Genomic DNA, 18,255 nt, shown 5'->3' with positions numbered 1-18,255 from the left:
CGCACGCACTTCCGCTTCCGGCGGGGCGGGGGACGGGGATTCGCGGCGCAGCACCCCAGCCCCCTCTCAACCACCCACCGTCATGGCGGTACCGACGCCGCACTTTTCCTTCCGCCGACTCTGGCTCCTCTGTCTCCTGGGCCTCGGGCCGCCTGGTGCTGCTCAGCTTGCGGGGGACGGCGAAGCCTTCAGCCCGGGCCAGACCGCCGCCAGCGCCGTGTTCGCAGCCCAACAGCGCAGGTAACGGGCGGAGGAGGGGACAATCACACTGCACGGCGGCCACAATAACAGGACCAGGAGCACGAAAGCTCCAGCGGGGAGGTCACATACAGAAAATAACAGGGGGCGCAAGCTATAATCTATTAAAAGTTGTAAAGACGCAGGCACTGTCTCTCAGTTTTTCCATTCTCAGAGCCTGTATTTAAGTGTATTTATAATTGGAAATAACAGAAAATGCTGGAAATACTCAGCAGGCCAGGCAGCATTCGTGGAGAGAGAAACAGAGTTCTGATGAAGGGTCCCAGACCTGAAACGTTAACTCTGTTTCTCTCTCCACGGATGCTGCCTGGCCTGCTGAGTATTTCCAGCATTTTCTGTTATTTCAGATTTCCAGTATCCGCAGTATTTTGCTTTTTTATATTTATAATTGGAATGGCCTGTGAAAACTTGTCACACTGTGGTTCCAATGATTTAATGCCGCCGCTAGCAGGAAGGTGTAATTACAGCACGACAAACCTACAGGGACACTTTTTTCTGTTATAAATGCGGACACAGGAATTTAGAATGGAAATATGAAAACAAGGTATAACTTTTAAAAAATGGGGGCTGATTTATAACCTCCCATGATCCCACCATACTATGGTTGGTCCCAATTATCCCTCCCCACCCAACCATTAACTCCGTTACCTGCCACGATCCAACTCCAAGAGGGGTCGCAATATTTGGTACCTGTCTCTCCACTGTTTTGTATCCAGGTGTCAGCACAGACCAATCTTAACCAACAATCAATTTAGCGAAAGCATCCATGACTTCAATCAAAAACCAATTCTCTTCCACGTTCTCTCTTTGTGTAACTCAGTACATACTTTTCATGCTTTTCGTTTTAATCTTCCCCTCCCAAACTGGTAGTTTTATCATTAATTCACTTTCTTTTTCCCTCCCTCTGTCCTTTGCTCCTGTCAATGGGTTGACTCCCACCTATACAATCCAAATTAACCATATTTTTTAAGCAGAAACTCTTGCTGTGTAAGAAAGGAAGACTTTTATTTATACAACGCTTTTCATGACCTCAGGACATCCCAAAGCGCTTTACAACAAATGAAGTAATTTTGAAGTGTAGTCACGTGTTGTGATGTAGGAAACGTGACAACCAATTTGTAACAGCAATGCAATAAATGACCAGAAAATCTTTTTTTTTGTGATGTTGATTGAGGGATAAATATTGGCCAGGGCACCAGGGAGAACTCCCCTGCTCTTCTTCGAAATAGTGCCGTGGGATCTTTTACGACAACTGAGAAGGCAGACGGGGCCTCAGTTTAATGTCTCATCCAAAAGACGACGCCTCTGACAGTATAATAATCTACCATGTCAACTTCATTCTTTGGAGAAAGATCTTTTGAAAATGTGCATATCTTTCTTCATGCAATTGAGAAATACAACCAATATCAGGGGAGCACCGCAGAAGACTCTGTCGTAAAAAGGACATAAAGTGCAGGATGTCACACAAATATTTTCTCTGTCTTTAGGTATTTATTATATGATGTGAATCCACCTGAGGGATTTAATCTTCGGCGAGATGTCTATCTCCGTATGGCATCCTTGATGAAGACACTGTTAAAGAGTGAAGTCTGGGTGCTAGTCCTTCCTCCCTGGGGGCATCTCTACCACTGGCAGAGCAAAGGTCTTGAACAAGTTCGCATCCCATGGGCTGCATTTTTTGACGTGCCCAGCTTAAACAAGAACATCCCCATCATTGAATATGAGCAGTTCATTGCAGGTACCTTTAACCTTAACCTGCCATGGGAAATTCTGATTGCCTGCTAAGTCTGGGACAAATATAAAAGGAACCTAATCTCACTTTAACGAGACCTTCCAAATTAGTTTTGGGCTGTTTAATGTTTTATTCAATACGCAATAACTTGTAGGTGCAGTCCAAATTAGAATACTTTAAAGCACCTTGATTGGGGAATATTAAAATTCTTGACAAAACTAGAAGTGGTGCAAATATGTAGTGTCTATGGTACTGGATTGGCAACCAGAGTTTGAGAGTTTAAATCCCATAATGGCAACTTATAAAATGGAATTCAGTAAATCTGGCAAATCGTGGGCAGTAAAGGAAAAAAACGCAAGATTTTCATAAAAACTCAGTAGGTTCATTCATGTCGTTCAGGTAAGGGAACCTGCTTCCCTTACCTGCTCTGGCCTAGACGTGACTCCAATCTGTGTGGTTGAAATTTGATGCCCTCTGATGTCATTCAGCTAGTGAGGAGGACCACCTCAGGGGAACTAGGGATGGGTAATAAATACAGCCTTGCCACAGAACAAATTCATAGAATCATGTAGCACAGAAGGAGGCCATTCGTGCCAGTGCTGGCTCTTTGAAAGAGCGATCCAATTAGTCCCACAACCCTGCTCTTTCCCCATAGCCCTGAAAATAGCTTCCTATTCAATATATATCCAATTTCCTTTTGAAAGTTCCTATTGAATCTACTTCCACCACCCTTTCAGGGAGTGCATTCCAGAGCATAACAACTAGTGGGCTAATGTTTGAAATAAATAGTCTGTTTATGCTGAATATGCTTTCAATAGGAAGCTAAATGAGTACATGAGAGAAAAGGGAATAGAAAAATACACTGAAAGGCTGAGATGAGGCAGATGGAATGGGAGGAGACTCGTGTGGAGTATAAACACCAGCACAGACTAGTTGGGCTGAATGGCCTGCTTTTGTGCTATCTATTCTCAAATAATGAAGCAGTCCATGCCCGCATGCAGCAAGACCTGGACGATATTCAGGCTTGGGCTGATAAGTGGCGAGTAACACTCGCGCCACACAAATGCCAGGCAATGACTCTCTCCAGGAGAGTCTAATCACCGTCCCTTGACATTCAACGGCATTACCATCGCCGAATCCCCCACCATCAACATCCTGGGGGGGGGGGGGGCGGTCACGGGTCACCATTGACCAGAAACTTAACTGGACCAGCCACATAAATATTGTGGCTACAAGAGCAGGTCAGAGGCTTGGTATTCTGCAGCAAGTGTCTCACCTCCTGACTCCCCAAAGCCTTTCCACCATCTACAAGGCACAAGTCAGGAGTGTGAGGGAATACTTTCCACTTGCCTGGATGAGTGCAGCTCCAACAACACTCAAGAAGCTCGATACCATACAGGACAAAGAAGCCCGTTTGATTGGCATCTCATCCACCACCTTAAACATTCACTCCCTCCACCACCAGCGCACCGTGGCTGCAGTGTGTACCATCTACAAGATGCACTGCAGCAGCTCGCCAGGTCTTCTTCAACAGCACCTCCAAAACCTGCAACGTCCACCACCTAGAAGGACAAGGGCAGCAGGCGCATGGGAACACCACCACCTCCAAGTTCCCCCCCCCCAAGTCACACCAACCTGACTTGGTAATATATTGCCATTCCTTCATCGTCGCTGGGTCAAAATCCTGGAACTCCTTCCCTAACAGCACTGTGGGAGTACCTTCACCACACGGACTGCAGTGGTTCAAGAAGGTGGCTCACCACCACCTTCTCAAAGGCAATTAGGGGTGGGCAATAAATGCTGGCCTTGCCAGTGATGCCCACATCCCAGGAACAAGTAAAAAAAAATATTCTCTGTCAACAGTTACAAAGTCTAGCTGACTGGAAAAATATATTAACTAAGTCTTCACTCTGGTACCAACGATTCATGGGACATGGCTTCTCTTTCTCTCCTCCCCCCCCCCCCCCCCCCTAAAAAAAACTTAAAACATGAAATGAAAAGCTCATTCAACCCATCAAACTTCCTCCTCGCTACATAGCATTTTCAGCCCGTCATAAACTCTGAATCCTACGCAATCCCTCACGGGCTGATCTTTCCATACAAACCTTGGGTCCTGTTCGACCCAGAGCTGAGTTTCCATCCATCGCCCAGCCCCTGTGCCATTGCAATCCTTATCCATGCTTTAGCCACGTCCAGATTTGACTTCCTCCAAAGTCTCCCTACCTTAGTGAACTTCAAAACTCATCTTCCTGTATCCTGTCCTGCATTCAAATCCCACTCACAAATCACTCGCATCCTTTCTGATCTGCATAGGCTACCTGTCACCCAACACATTGAATTGAAACTCCTCCTCATCATCAGATCTCTCCAGGCATCATCACACCCCACCGTTGCAACCTCTCCCACTCTTCAGTGGTCCGACACTGGTCTACTGTTCATTCCTCCTCTGCTTACCTGCACCATCAGTGGAAGCTCATTTAGCCGCTGCACTCCCTGGTACTCCTTCCCTAAACTCCTCCTCTTGACTTCTCTCCCCACCGTTAAAAGCCTCCTGCAACCCATCTTTTCAACAAAGCTTTCAGTCACCTCTCCCACGATGGCTCAACATCTGTTCCTTTTTAAAAAAATTGTCCTTCTATAAAGCACCCTGGAATGTTTTCCTACATTAATGGTGTTATAAAGAAGCAAGCAGTTGTTGAGATAAGAGTTGGGACCGGTCTTGCCCCTCACTAGACCACTACCTGTACGTTAGCTGATCCTGGGAGTAGTCAGTACAAATATAAATCCCTCTTTCAACATGGACCAGAAGTGTTTTCAGAAAATCCCTAGCCCACAAGTAGCAAGAGTTCTACAGCTGCTTTTTCATTGGCTAATTCATTGCAATAAAACCAATCTTTAACTCCAATACAGTGAGTGGTTCTTTTTGAATCAAAGAATCTTACAGCACAAAAGGAGGCCATTCGGCCCATCGTGCCTGTGCTGGCTCTTTGAAAGAGCTATCCAATTAGTCCCACTCCCCCGCTCTTTCCTCAATAGTCCAGCAATTTTTTTCTTTTCATGTATTTATCCAATTCCCTTTTGAAAGTTGCTATTGAATCTGTTTCCACCACCCTTTCAGGCTGTGCATTCTTGCTTGAATGACGCAGCGTTGGTTCAGCTCTGCTCCCTTTACAGGATGGATCTCTCTTTGCTAATCGCTCTCTCTCTTGCTCACTCAGAGTCTGGGGGTCCATTCATACAGCAAGTCTATGTTCTGCAAGGATATGCAGAAGGTTGGACAGAGGGCCACTGGGAAGAAAAGGTGGATGAGCGGCTTTGCATCGAGGATCTCAGCTACAGGAATGACAAACAGGGCTTTTACAGGTATTTGGAAGGCTTATTTGTGGCTCTTATTGAAACCCAATATTGTGTTTGTTCTTCATTTTTTTCCTTAATATTAACGAAGGCAGGAGTTATTGTTACATTGCAACCTTGGAGTCTGATTTTTTTTCTGGCCGGGCTTATAGAATGATACAGCACAGAAGGAATCCATTCGGCCCATCGTGCCTGTGCCGACTCTTTGAAAGACCGATCCAGTTAGTCCCGCTCCCCTGCTCTTTCCCCATAGTCCTGCAAATTTCTCCTCCAAGTATTTATTCAGTTCCCTTTTGGAAATGTACAAAAAACCGGCAAACACTAAAATGATGAAGGGAAAAGATGCAAGTCATGTCCACTCAGCTACTCTATTGGAGGAGGAGCACAATACGTTTGATCAGACCTGTCTTGTTTCTTATATAAAATGCTTTATTTTTAATATTCCTTTTTTTGAATTCTAGTACCTGGACAACTTTAATTTGTTGTTTTCCTTTGTTGTCACATTAAGCTCACTTAAAAATCAAAGAGACGAGTCATATCTGTCCAGGTAAATGATTTAACGGGCATTGATTGCCAAGTCCACATAAGTGACAAACACTTAATTATTCACCTGGTTGTGAGAAGCAGATGGAGCTAATCAATGGCAATGTTTGCCCCACTGTTGGAGAACGGGTTCTTATTTATAATTTACTCCTCAAATAAATGCGGTTCTTGTACATTGAATATCAGGTATCACTGATTTATTAAGTAAACAGCAAATAGTACATAAACATACTCCTAAAAAGTAATACTTGCAACCAGACCCAAGGATGGTTGGTTGGGGATCCAAATGTGTTACAGTTCTGAGCTCTTACAAAGCCAGTTTTTATACATTTCTCTCACTTCCTCCACCTGGCAATCCATTCAATTCTGCATTACATAATTATATAAAAGTTAAAATACAACTCCATATAAGGAAAGTTTAATTGACTCACCCCATACCAATAACTTTAAATTTAAGGAGTTATTTTTATCGGTACAACTCCCCTGCTTTGTTATCTTATCGATAGTTTAATTCTTGTTGCATATAATTGCTATTCCACCAAGTTAAACTTTTAATTATAAGTCTGTCTTTGATTCAGTATCACTTTGTACCAGTCAACTCAGACTTTGCAGAACTGTTTTTTCCTGCACTTGTCATCAACTGATTAAAGTTCTCTAAAATATATGAATCAGTATGCACTGGCATGTCTTTTAATTAGGATTACTGAAGTGACTAAACTGGCCATTTCTTTAAGATCAGCCATGAATCAATAGCCCAGTGGTACTTTAAATTGACTTAACCTTCCCTGCTTAACAGGCAAAGGCTAAAGGTTAATATTATTACAATATAAAGAGAAACCAATAGCAGTGTAACATTAACATACTTCAGGACAGTCCGATTAACCCTTTTCTTACACCGCCAGGAATTCTGCAAGCAAGACTATCACAGCTTGGCCTTGTCCTGAAATGGGTGGAAGGTTAGAAGAGGTTTCTGGGAAAGCAGCTTGCTGCTTTTTAACCCTATTGTGAGGGAGAACTGTACTCAAGCGTGAAAGACACCTTGATATCCCTTTGCAGTTTGAGCAGAATTCGAGTATAACTGTTGCCTGAAATTGCAATTTAATGTCTTTAAATTTTCTATCTGGTCCAAGTTAAGTGTTATTACAGAGAACCTCAAGGACTTTGAGATGCACTTCTTTTGGAACAGGGGCTGGAAATTTAAGTAACATTTTGTAACCTAGTGAAATCTGCTGCACTCGCTCATGCTTCTGCTGATTTTACTCAGTAAACCTGATTCGTAGTTTATAACCCAAGTTATACAGTCAGTCAGTGTTATTTGTCCCAACTGTCAGAGACGGGAGATACAAGGCATCTTACATTATGATCAGTGAGTTTATTAGCAGATGAAGCGTTTAGTGTGTATCCAAGATTCGCTCCTACCCAGATTGTTTTGCACACTTTTCAGTTTATAGGGAGTGTGGGCTTGCCTGTGGCAGTAGTTCTTTGTACTGAAGTACTTTTGAAGCGTAGTCACTGTTGTAATTGTGACAGCCCATTTGCACACAACAAGGTTCCACAAACAGCAATGTGCTGATGATCAGATAATCTGTTTTTAGTGATGTTGGTTGAGGGATAAATATTGGCCAGGACACCGAGGAGAACGCCCCTGCTCTTCTTAGAAATAGTGCCATGGGATCTTTTACATCCACCTGAGAGAGGGGCCTTGGTTTAATGTCTCATCTGAAAGAGAGCACCTCCAACTGTGCAGCACTCCCTCGGTACTGCACTGGAGTGTCGGCTTAGATTTTGTGCTCAAGTTTCTGGAGTAGGACTTGAACCCACAACCTTCTGATTCCGAGGTGAGAGTGCTACCCACTGAGCCACGGCTGACCTAGGTACAAGAAGTGTGTGAAGACCGTCTAGATTGTAACATACATTACTGAGGGTTCAGCATCAAAATAAGTGTTTTCATCAACAATATACAGACCAGGTCGATCCCAAGTTTGATCTCTAGTCTGTGCTGAGTTAAATGATCTCATCGGGGCATTAGCGGTAATATTAGGGAAGGGATAAATAAACATGAGTTCCCATTCTTGCAGCATTCCCTAATGAAAGCACATATTCGCAGATGATGGGCAAAGACAGTATTGGGTTAAGCTGTCAGTCTTGGCTCAGTGGTAGCACTATCGCCTCTGAGTCAGAATGTTGTGGGTTGAAGTCCTACTCCTGGGACTTGAACACAAAACTCCAGGCTGACGCTCCAGTGCTGCACCGTTGGAGGTGCTCTCTTTCAGATGAGACGTTAAACCGAGGCCCTGTCAGGTGGCCGTAAAAGATCCCATGGCACTATTTTGAAGAAGAGCAGGGGAGTTCTCCCCAGTGCCCTGGCCAATATTTAACCCTCAACCAACATTAAAAACCAATTATCTGATCATTAGCACATTGCTGTTTGGAGGACCTTGTTGTGTGCAAATGGGCTGCCACAATTCCTACATTACAACAGTGACTACACTTCCAAAGTACTTTGGGACATCCTGAAAGGCACTGTATAAGTCTCCCTTCTTTCTTTCTCAGCTGTAAAATGCGCAACCAGTCACTCCAAATAAATCTATACTGAGACAAAGATCAGCAGCTGTGAAACGAGAGGAAGTAGAGGACTTTGTGACCTTAAATTGTGCCACTAACCTCAATTTGCATTTGTGTTTTTTGTAACAGGAGTTGGTTTTGGGGTTACGAGGAGACGAGAGGCCTTAGTGTTGCCTGTGTGTCAGTGCAAGGTTCGGCTTCCATCATGGTATCAGTTCTTCTGAAAAACACCACAGCACAGTGAGTGAGTGACCAGAACTGAGGGAATACAAAATATATTTATTTTTACATTTGGGTAATTTGTCAATTTTTTTTTTTAAAAACCCTCCATGCTTTTTTCATACCAGTACAAGAGGACTCTTAAACAGTAAAATAAATCGTTGTCCACCTGACCACATTAAAGGGACACTTGAGTGTTGGTTAAGTACCAAGGAATGTGGGTGCTTAGCTTCTTCCAGTAAAACACTCACCCCTTTTTACAACTTTCTGTAGCATATGGGGATTTGGTAAAGAAATAAGAAAGTGCTTGCATTTCTACAGTGCCTTTCATGACCTCGGGATGTCCGAATGTGCTTTATAACCAATGAAGTGCTTTGAGATGTAGTCACTGTTGTAATGTAGGAAACAAGGCAGCTCATATGAGCACAGCAAGATCCCACAAACTGCAATGAGTTAATAGGAATGAATGTGGGTGGAAAGATGAGTGGGGCACCCATTGAACAACCCAAAATCAGGAACTCAAAGGCAGACAAAGGAATTGGGATGAGGAGGGGCGGGCAGGCAGTCACCATGCATACAGATACCCCATAGTAGTAATTCCTGGTGATGATTTTTTTTTGAAAAGTGAGGAGGGAAAACCACTGGCAGAGGGCTCTTGTTGAGGCAAGTACATGAAACATTTTGTATTTTTGGTTATGTTCTAGGTCTGTAATGTTGGACAGAGCAGAAAACCTCCTTCATGACCATTATGCAGGCAAAAGTTACTGGGACGTGAGTATTGTATTGCTGTAGATGCAATTTGGGGATCTGACTTCTACATAGTACAGTTGAAACCCTTCCCCTAGCATACCTTCTACCTCACCTATCACTTGAAGCTCTTTGAATCATACGGAAACAGCATTACTCAAACACATGATCACTATAACAATCTTCTCCAGCCCTACAATCCTCTGAGATCTCTGCGTTTCTCCAATTCTGGCCTCTTGTGCATCCCCGTGCCTTCAGCCGTCTAAGCCCTTAGCTCTGGAATTCCCTCCCTAAACCTCTCCACCTTTAAGATGCTCCTTAAAACCTACCTCTTTGACCAAGCTGTCCTAACATCTCCTTATGGGGCTCGGTGTCAGATTTTGTTTGATAACAATCCTGTGAAGTGCCTGGGGATGTTTTACTATGTTAAAGGCGCTATATAAATACAAGATGTCGATGATGTTTCTATATGGTTTTCTCAGGCCTGTGGTCCATGGTCCGCCCACCCCCCAGTGCCTTGGACATTTTCAGATTATACCTCAAATCTGGACACTACATTATTTGTTTTTTTTGTTACCATTTCTGCGCTCAGAAATCCACCAGCAATTTAAAAAAAAATTTAAACTTGTAACCAGCAAGTCCATCTTCTGTTTGGCTGAGCAGTCAATTATGTTGTGCACCCCAACACCCCCTTATCACGTTGCTGTTTGTGGGAGCTTGCTGTGCATAAATTGGCTGCCGTGTTTCCTACATTACAACAGTGACCACACTTCAAAAGTACTTCATTGGCTGTAAAGCACTTTGGGACATGCTGAGGTTGTGAAAGACACTGTTTAAATATGAGTCTGTCTGTCTTTTTTCCTTCCTGCCCCTCAGGCTCGGAGAAGCATGGTGTTTGCCAAACATCTACGTATGGTCGGGGATGAATTCAGGGCAACGCACCTAAACTCTACGGATGAAGTGGACAAGACTGTTTACAACGAGGATTGGACCAGGATGAAGGTGAGCTGCAACCAAAGTACAGGTAAAAGCTGCAGCAGCAAACTGCCTTTCTTGAGTTCAGAGTGTGTCAGGAGGCACAAAGACGTAGAACTGGATGCACAATGGGTTTGAACACTATCCTTTTCACCTCTGGGATCAATGGGATGAAAGTCTTCAGATCCCACGGTACTATTCGAAGAAGAGCAGGGAGTTCTTCCCTGTATCCTGGTCACTACTTATTCCTCAACCAACACCTAAAAACAGATGATCTGGTCATTTATTTCATTGCTGTTTGTGGGACTTTGCTGCACGCAAATTGGCTGCCGCGTTTTCTAAATTACAACGGTGACTACGTTACAAAAGTGCTTCATTGGCTGTAAAGCGCTTTGGGACATCCTGAAGTCGTGAAAGGCGCTATATAAATGCAAATCTTTTTTCAGGGCAGTGTGATTATGAACCAGAGAAAATGACCTTATATGGTCCATGTATCGACTGTCCTGCACTTTGTTATGAGCGCTGGGATACGCACCACCGTATCTGACCCTGAGCTTTTTAATCTCTTATGCTGCAGGTGAAGTTGGGCACTGCCAGGGGTGGCCCGTACTTGGGCGTGCACCTGAGGAGAAAGGACTTTATCTGGGGTCACAGAAAGGATGTCCCCAGCATCAAGGGAACAGCCAAGAAGATTCACAGCCTCATGAAAGAGCTGAAATTGGATAAAGTGTTTGTAGCAACAGACGCTACAGAGGACGGTAATAATCCCGGTGGGCTCCGTTTATCACCGGTCAGGCACTCCCTGATCAAAGTGCTCCAGGCTGCAGGTGGCGAGCACCAACAGTGACATCGACAAGGTCAAAGATACACTATCTTTCCTCACCACAGTTACTTGCACTCATTTTGTGCACGTTTCTCATTTTTGTTTTGAATTCACCCAGCACATTAGAGCACTTGCATGTTGGCCCACACAGTGATGGGATACAGCTTTAATCCCTTCCTGTGCCAAATTGACAATCTCAACTTCATGCCCTTCAGGGAGGAGAGATTTAAAAAAACAGCTGGGGTGACGTTTTACATAGGAACAAGAGGAGGCCATTCAGCCCCTCGGGCCTGTTCCACCATTCAATTAAATTATGGCTGATTTGTATCTGAACTCTATTTACCTGCCTTGGTTCTGTAACCCTTAATACCCTTACCTAACAAAAATCTATCAATCTCAGTTTTGAAACTTTCAATTGACATAGCCTAGTGCTTCCTGACATCACCCCTGACCGGCCTAACCCTTACTGGACGCCCCATCAAAGGAAATAGTTTCTCTCTCTCTACCCTATCAAATCCTTTAATCATCTTAAACACCTCATTAAATAACCCTTTAATCTTCTATATTCAAGGGAATACAAGCCTAGTCTACGCAAGCTGTCCTCATAATTTAACCCTTTTAGCCCCGGTATCATTCTGGTGAATCTGCGCAGCACCCCCTCCAAGGCCAATACTGTACATCCTTCCTGAGGTGCGATGTCCGGAACTGAACGCAGTGCTCCAGATGGGGTCAGAGCTTTATATAACTGCAACATAACTTCCACCCCTTTGTATTTCCAGCCCTCGAGATAAAGACTAACATTCCATTCGCTTTTTTCATTATTTTTTGTAGTCATTTCTGTACCTGGACCCCTAAATCTCTTTTAAAAAACCAGCTGGGCTGAAGTTTTTCACCTCTTGCTGACCATTTCAGAGCAGCGATCGTGAAGGTCAAGGTGAAGAGCAGATGCTAATGATCAACGAGAGGGTTTGTTGGAAACGAGGAGCCCTGTGTCAAGCCAGGGTTTGATAGTATTGAGGCTGAAACACCAGTTTACAACTCCGCACTTGGATATAATCTGTAAACAAAAAAAGGATCCAAGCTACATTTGTTCAGTTAGTCCTGACACTTGGGGCAAGAGAGTGGTATCATTGAGGGAGAAGGACAGATAAGAACGAACAAGCAAACATTTTCTTTATAAGGGAGTGACTAGCTCAAAATGCATTAATCAGGGTGCTGATAAAGTTTGTAAGTTGTAAAAATGAAGACAGCTTGAAATGTAAGGAAATTAATATTGCCTAATGAAAAGGGAAGGTGAATAACAGGTGAAGGTGTGCAGTCTGTTTCTCCCATTCCATTAGAGCTGGATGTAACTAAGTTTAACATCTTTATTCTTTTAGAGCTGAAGGAGTTGAAGAGCCTTCTCCCTATGATGCTTCGATTTGAACCGACCCAGAAGGAGCTACAACTATACAGAGATGGGGGAGTCGCAATCATTGACCAGTGGATCTGTGCTCACGCCAGGTAGAAGCAAGGGGTCAGATAGACTTAACACTGGCTCGGCACGAGCTACCCAACTGGAACCTGCTAACTCAGCACAAGTCAGGGCTCTGCCTGCTCTGACTGGCTCAGTATCACCTCAGGTTGTGCATCTACCTACTCTGCCATCAGGGAAGCTGTGAGGTCTAAATAATAAAGAAAGAACCTCATTTAAACAGCACCTTTCACATCCTCTAGACGTTTCAAAACACTTCACAGCCAATGAAGTATTTTTCAACTGTAGTCATTGTTGTAATGTAGGAAACGCGGCAGCCAATTTGCATATAGCCAGGTCCCACAAACAGCAGAGAGATAAATGACCAGGTAATCTGTTTTAGTGATGTTGATTGAAGGATAAATATTGGCCAGGACACCTGGCAGAACTCCCCTGTTCTTCGAATAGTGCCATGAAATCTTTTATGTCCAGCTGAGAGGACAGGCGAGGCCTCGGTTTAACGTCTCATCCAAAAGATGGCACCTCTGACAGTGCAGCATTTCCTCAGTACTGCACTGGAGTGTCAGCCTAAATTTCGTGCTCAAGTCTCTGGAGTGGGACTTGAACCCACAACCTTCTGACTCAGAGGAAAGAGTGCGGTAGTTTTATTGGGATCCTGAATAGTCTGCATTGATTTTTAAATATTTTAGTTGAATTCTCTAAGTATAATTACACATGAGAATGGCACATTCAGTACAGCTTCATCTCTACCATTGGAAAAAAAGCAATTTATGAGCATTTCCTTATGTCACAGAAACCCCAGTCCATATACAGGATGGAGGTGGGAAACTAGCTGCCCATTTGGCTTGCACAATGGCTGCTACGGTTATAGAGGTTTTTTTGGAGCGTAGGTGGGGAAAGAGAGGGTGTGCTCCCACGATACTGCAGGTAAGATGACCTGATACAGAGGTGGCCACAAAAAAAAAGTGGCTTCAAAAATCTTACACTGTAGCCCTTCCCCGTGTGTTAGTGGAGTATTTCCATCCACGCATTGCCAGTGGGAAGCCCCACCAGAATAATATTCCACTGAAAATATCCCTGGGGCTGATTGGCTTGTGACGTGTGCTGTCTATTGGCCAGAATCAGGTCCTGGGGCTCTCAGTCGCAGCTGAGTGCTTCATGTATCTCAGGCACCAGAAAGAGAGACAAGGAAAAGGAATGTGCTGGGAAAGAAGGGAGAAAAATGAGCAAACAAACGTAAATTACATTAGAGATACCTAGGACAAAGCAGTTAAGGGGAACCCAAGTAAAAGAACATCCTTTAATTACAATTATATATCGTTATTAAGTACTCACTATAGAATCTTGCAGCACAGGAGGCGGCCATTCGGCCCATCATGCCTGTGGCGACTCTTTGAACTAGCTATCCTATTAGTCCTATAGGCCTGCAAATTTTTCTTTTTCAAATATTTATCCAATTTCCTTTTAAAAATTACTATTGAATCTGCTTCCACCACCCTTTCAGGCAGCGCATTCCAGATTGTAACAACTCGCTCCTTATCTCCTCTCTGGTTCTTCTGCCAGTTATTTTAAATCTGTGTGCTCTGATTTAGTAAGTACAGTACCACATAATCTTTTGCTTTTCTTGCAGATACTTCATAGGAACGTCAGTGTCAACATTCTCATTCCGTATCCATGAGGAGCGGGAGATTCTTGGCTTCGAACCCAAAACCACTTACAACAGGTTCTGTGGTGACCAAGAGAAGGACTGCGAGCAGCCGACACACTGGAAGATCGTGTACTGAACATGATGGGCCTGTGCTGTCGCGGGATTACCTCAACAGTGATGTGATCAAAGTTATCCAGACACAACTTTTGATGGGCATCAGAGAGTCAAACTCACTCTTTGCAGAAGGTCTTATCTACATTTTACACCACTTCATTAAATTTATATTTTCCCAAGTTCCTTTTTGGCCCCGTTACAGTACGTCATCTTCATGCAGCTTTCTGGTGCTGAGAAAGCAAGTGTGTCAAAGGCACAATTTCCCTGACAGGGCTTATGCTGAGCAAATGAGGTCATCTTCCCATAGCGGTTCCGACTGGGAGAGTGGACGGACAAACAGTACACCACTTCTCAAAGTAGCAAGAAACTTCCCCTTATGCTTCTACTGGGAAACCGGGAGGGTTCGAGCTGGGGTGGTGAATTTCATCAGAGCTTGTCCTGTTAAGGGGTATAAGAAGGAGCTCGAGGAAACTCAGCACAGGTGTAGAAGCAGCTTGATGTCTCCTCTCTTGGGCTCCTGCTGTAAGACTCCTCTTGAGAGTGATTATACAAACAGTAGAACATTACTGCTGGGGTACACGCTGCCAAAAGGAAGTACATTTCCTGTAGGAAAACCCTTCTTTGCCAGTTCGATATCATTCCTGTGGAAAACCTAGCCCCAATGGGGATTGTTAAGAAGTTAAAAGTCTTTAGTGCTAGTTAACTCAATTACAACCTGTAGGTTGTAAAGATACAAAGGACATATTTTACAAATGTCAACCTACCCTGCACAGTATTAGGATCTGAGACACTACCTGCTGAGTACTGATTTAATTAGGTTGGTAATGCCTATAGTGACCAATGAAAGCTGACCCCCAAGTGCCCACTCTGGGTTTACCAGAGCCTTCCAGTCTTTTGTGCCTAATAATTTATAAAGAGTTTGAGATTTGGTTACCATATCCAGTCCATATTGATATCGTTATTCATCGAGTTAAATACCAATGCCCAAGCATTAGATTACATTCCCTTGGGTCAAAGTTCATTACAGTTGTCATTGTTCAATTTTGCAGCATTTGACTGTGATGCACAGGCTTTTGAGTTGAGAACTATTTCCCAACAAATCCTCCCTGGCCCATTCCGAAATAGGTTCAATCCTTTGCCCATCCAGTTCCCCCTTAACCCAGATATGACCTAGGAAAACAATGTTTTGAGATAATCTGAATTAAGAGGGTGAAGACTGGTGCAGATTAACTGAGCAACCTAATTCACACAGCCTTGATTACAGAGGGAAGGTGAGCTTGGAACAGTTACACTAAAGCTGCACAAACACCTGCCCACTCTGGATCAGAAAGAGCTGCAACTGGACTGCTGAAATCTACTTAACAGGGAAAATCTGGCCTGTACAATTGTCAAACGCTAAGTATTTTATACTTTCATTGTATAAATCAAGGCATATTATATGCAACTTTATATTGTAGAATCTAATATTTACAGTGCTTTATTAATTGGAGTTTTATTTTAGATGGATCGCACTCGTTTGTAGCAGACCACCTTTGGCTGTTGCTGGCCAGCCTTGAGATATTTGAGGTTGCAATACATTTAAAGCAAAGCATTGTGTAGGCAGGTGTGTTTAAAAAAAAAAAAAAAAAAAATACGATTGAAATGTGCTCCCTGGAATATCTCTAGACAATCTGGTCTTCCCTTTGAATACCAGTGCTCACATGTTCCCAGGCTACTTTAGGACTCCATAACATTTTAAACCCTTTGTTTCTCCTGATTTTAGTACATTTTGTTATACATGAGACTGTTCGCCTATTCTCACGTTTTCTTCTAAGTTACAACATCTCCACATGGAGACGTAATGAATCTCCTCATGTCTTGTGTTCTTGCTCAGTTGTCACTTCTGATCTCATCTCTTTATCATCTTGGAACTGACTATAGAGCTCACCATCAATGTTCACATCGAGAACTGCTGCTCCTGAGAAACAATTCAGGTCCATGTTTGTGTAGGTCCAAAAGCACAAAGGTTCTCTGTGCACTGTGTAATGCACAGAGCGCCATGTTATTCTGACCCTTAATACAATATAAATCACCAACTATTTATAAAGCAGTTTGTACGTTAATTTTTTTAAAATAAAAAGCTACAATATTTGATAACATCGAAGTTCACAATCCAGTTCCTTCGTTCTTTACCCCATTATAACTATGGCTTGCCAATTGCATCAGGTTTTACACTGGAACAAGTGACAGTGAAAAAGCCAGCAGCATTTTAAGTGAACTCATCTGGAAACCTTAACCCAACTAGCCAACCTCAACTTCAGAATTCTCCAAAGATGATAGCTGTCCAGGAATAGAATATTGTTGCCCTGCGTATAAAACTCCTCGACTCAGTCCAGACCCATAAACATCAGCAAACTTGATGAAACTTTGAAAGATTATACTTATTAGGAAAGGCTGAACAGGCTGGGGTTCTTTAGAAAGGAGAAGGCTCAGAGGTGATCTAATAGAAGTTTTTAAAATTAAGAATGGGTTTGATAGGGTAGATGTTTCCACTTGTGGGGAGACAAAAACTAACGGCCATAAAAATAAGATAGTCTCCAACAGAGAATGTAGGAGAACCTTGTTTACCCAGCGAGTGATTAGAATGTGGAATTCACTACCACATGGAGAGGTTGAGGCAAATAATGTTGATGCACTTAAGGGGAAGCTAGATAAGCACATGAGGGAGAAAGGAATAGGATATGTTTTTTTATTCATTCCGGGATGTGAGTGTTGCTGGGAAGGCCAGCATTTATTGTCCATCCCTAATTGCCCTTGAGAAGGTGGTGGTGAGCCTCCACCTTGAACCACTGCAGTCCGTGTGGTGAAGGTACTCCCACAGTGCTGTTAGGGAGGGAGTTCCAGGATTTTGACCCAACGGCGATAAAGTTCCAAGTCAGGATGGTGTGTAACTTGGAGATGAACTTGCAGGTGGTGGTGTTCCCATGCGCCTGCTGCCCTTGGTAGGTAGAGGTCGTGGGTTTGGGAGATGCTGTCGAAGAAGTCTTGGCGAGTTGCTGCAGTGCATCTTGTAGATGGTACACACTGCAGCCACAGTGCGCTGGTAGTGGAGCAAGTGAATGTTTAAGGTGGTGGATGGGGTGCCAATTAAACGGGCTGCTTTGTCCTGGATGGTGTCGAGCTTCTTGAGTGTTGTTGGAGCTGCACTCATCCAGGCAAGTGGAGAGTATTCCATCACACTCCTGACTTGTGCCTTGTAGATGGTGGAAAGGCTTTGGGGAGTCAGGAGGTGAGACACTCGCTGCAGAATACCCAGCCTCTGACCTGCTCTTGCTGCCACAGTATTTATGTGGCTGGTCCAGTGAAGTTTCTGGTCAATGGTGACTCCCAGAATGTTGATGGTGGGGGATTCAGCGATGGTAATGCTGTTGAATGTCAAGGTGAGGTGGTTAGACTCTCGCTTGTTGGAGCTAGTCATTGCCTGGCACTTGTGTGGCACGAATGTTATTTGCCACTTATCAGCCCAAGCCTGAATGTTGTCCAAGTCTTGTTGCATGTGGGCATGGACTGCTTCATTTCTGAGGAGTTACGAATGGAACTAAACATTTTGCAGTCATCAGCGAACATCCCCACTTCTGACCTTATGATGGAGGGAAGGTCATTGATGAAGCAGCTATGGAGGGAAGGTCATTGATGAAGCAGCTACAGATGTTTGGGCCTAGGACACTGCCCCGACGAACTCCTGCAGTGATGTTATGGGGCTGAGATGATTGACCTCCAACAACCACAACAATTAAACGGGCTGCTTTGTCCTGGATGGTGTC

At 43.8% G+C, this 18,255-nt stretch overlaps 2 protein-coding genes across 2 annotated transcripts in view; one reads left to right on the top strand and one right to left on the bottom strand.

Moving 5' to 3' along the window:
• The window catches only part of ube2g2 (ubiquitin-conjugating enzyme E2G 2 (UBC7 homolog, yeast)), a 63,508-nt gene extending 63,347 nt beyond the window's left edge, over nt 1–161 (bottom strand). The window contains exon 1 of the mRNA XM_085985556.1: nt 79–161. The gene's annotated coding sequence lies outside the window, so the exon portion shown is untranslated. The remainder of the gene's footprint in view (nt 1–78) is intronic.
• pofut2 (protein O-fucosyltransferase 2) lies at nt 1–16,590 on the top strand. The gene is made up of 9 exons (XM_085985549.1): nt 1–240; nt 1,746–1,996; nt 5,209–5,353; nt 8,582–8,692; nt 9,376–9,442; nt 10,295–10,420; nt 10,971–11,151; nt 12,596–12,719; nt 14,321–16,590. Exons 1-9 carry the CDS (start codon nt 83–85, stop codon nt 14,472–14,474), a joined length of 1,317 nt encoding a protein of 438 aa, XP_085841675.1. The 5' UTR covers nt 1–82; the 3' UTR covers nt 14,475–16,590.
• The last annotated feature ends 1,665 nt before the right edge of the window (nt 16,591–18,255 follow it).

This window comes from Somniosus microcephalus, chromosome 4, assembly GCF_052327205.1.
Source record: "Somniosus microcephalus isolate GS21.2 chromosome 4, FLI_Smic_1.0, whole genome shotgun sequence".
NCBI lineage: Eukaryota > Metazoa > Chordata > Chondrichthyes > Squaliformes > Somniosidae > Somniosus > Somniosus microcephalus.
This window is presented reverse-complemented; position numbering and strand designations above follow the sequence as displayed.

Excerpts from the sequence above, each read along its gene's own strand:
- pofut2 (XM_085985549.1), top strand. The coding sequence starts at position 83 with ATGGCGGTACCGACGCCGCACTTTTCCTTCCGCCGACTCTGGCTCCTC. Across the intron at positions 1,997-5,208 it reads ATATGAGCAGTTCATTGCAG|AGTCTGGGGGTCCATTCATA; the intron begins GTACCTTTAACC and ends TTGCTCACTCAG. Across the intron at positions 11,152-12,595 it reads AACAGACGCTACAGAGGACG|AGCTGAAGGAGTTGAAGAGC; the intron begins GTAATAATCCCG and ends TTATTCTTTTAG.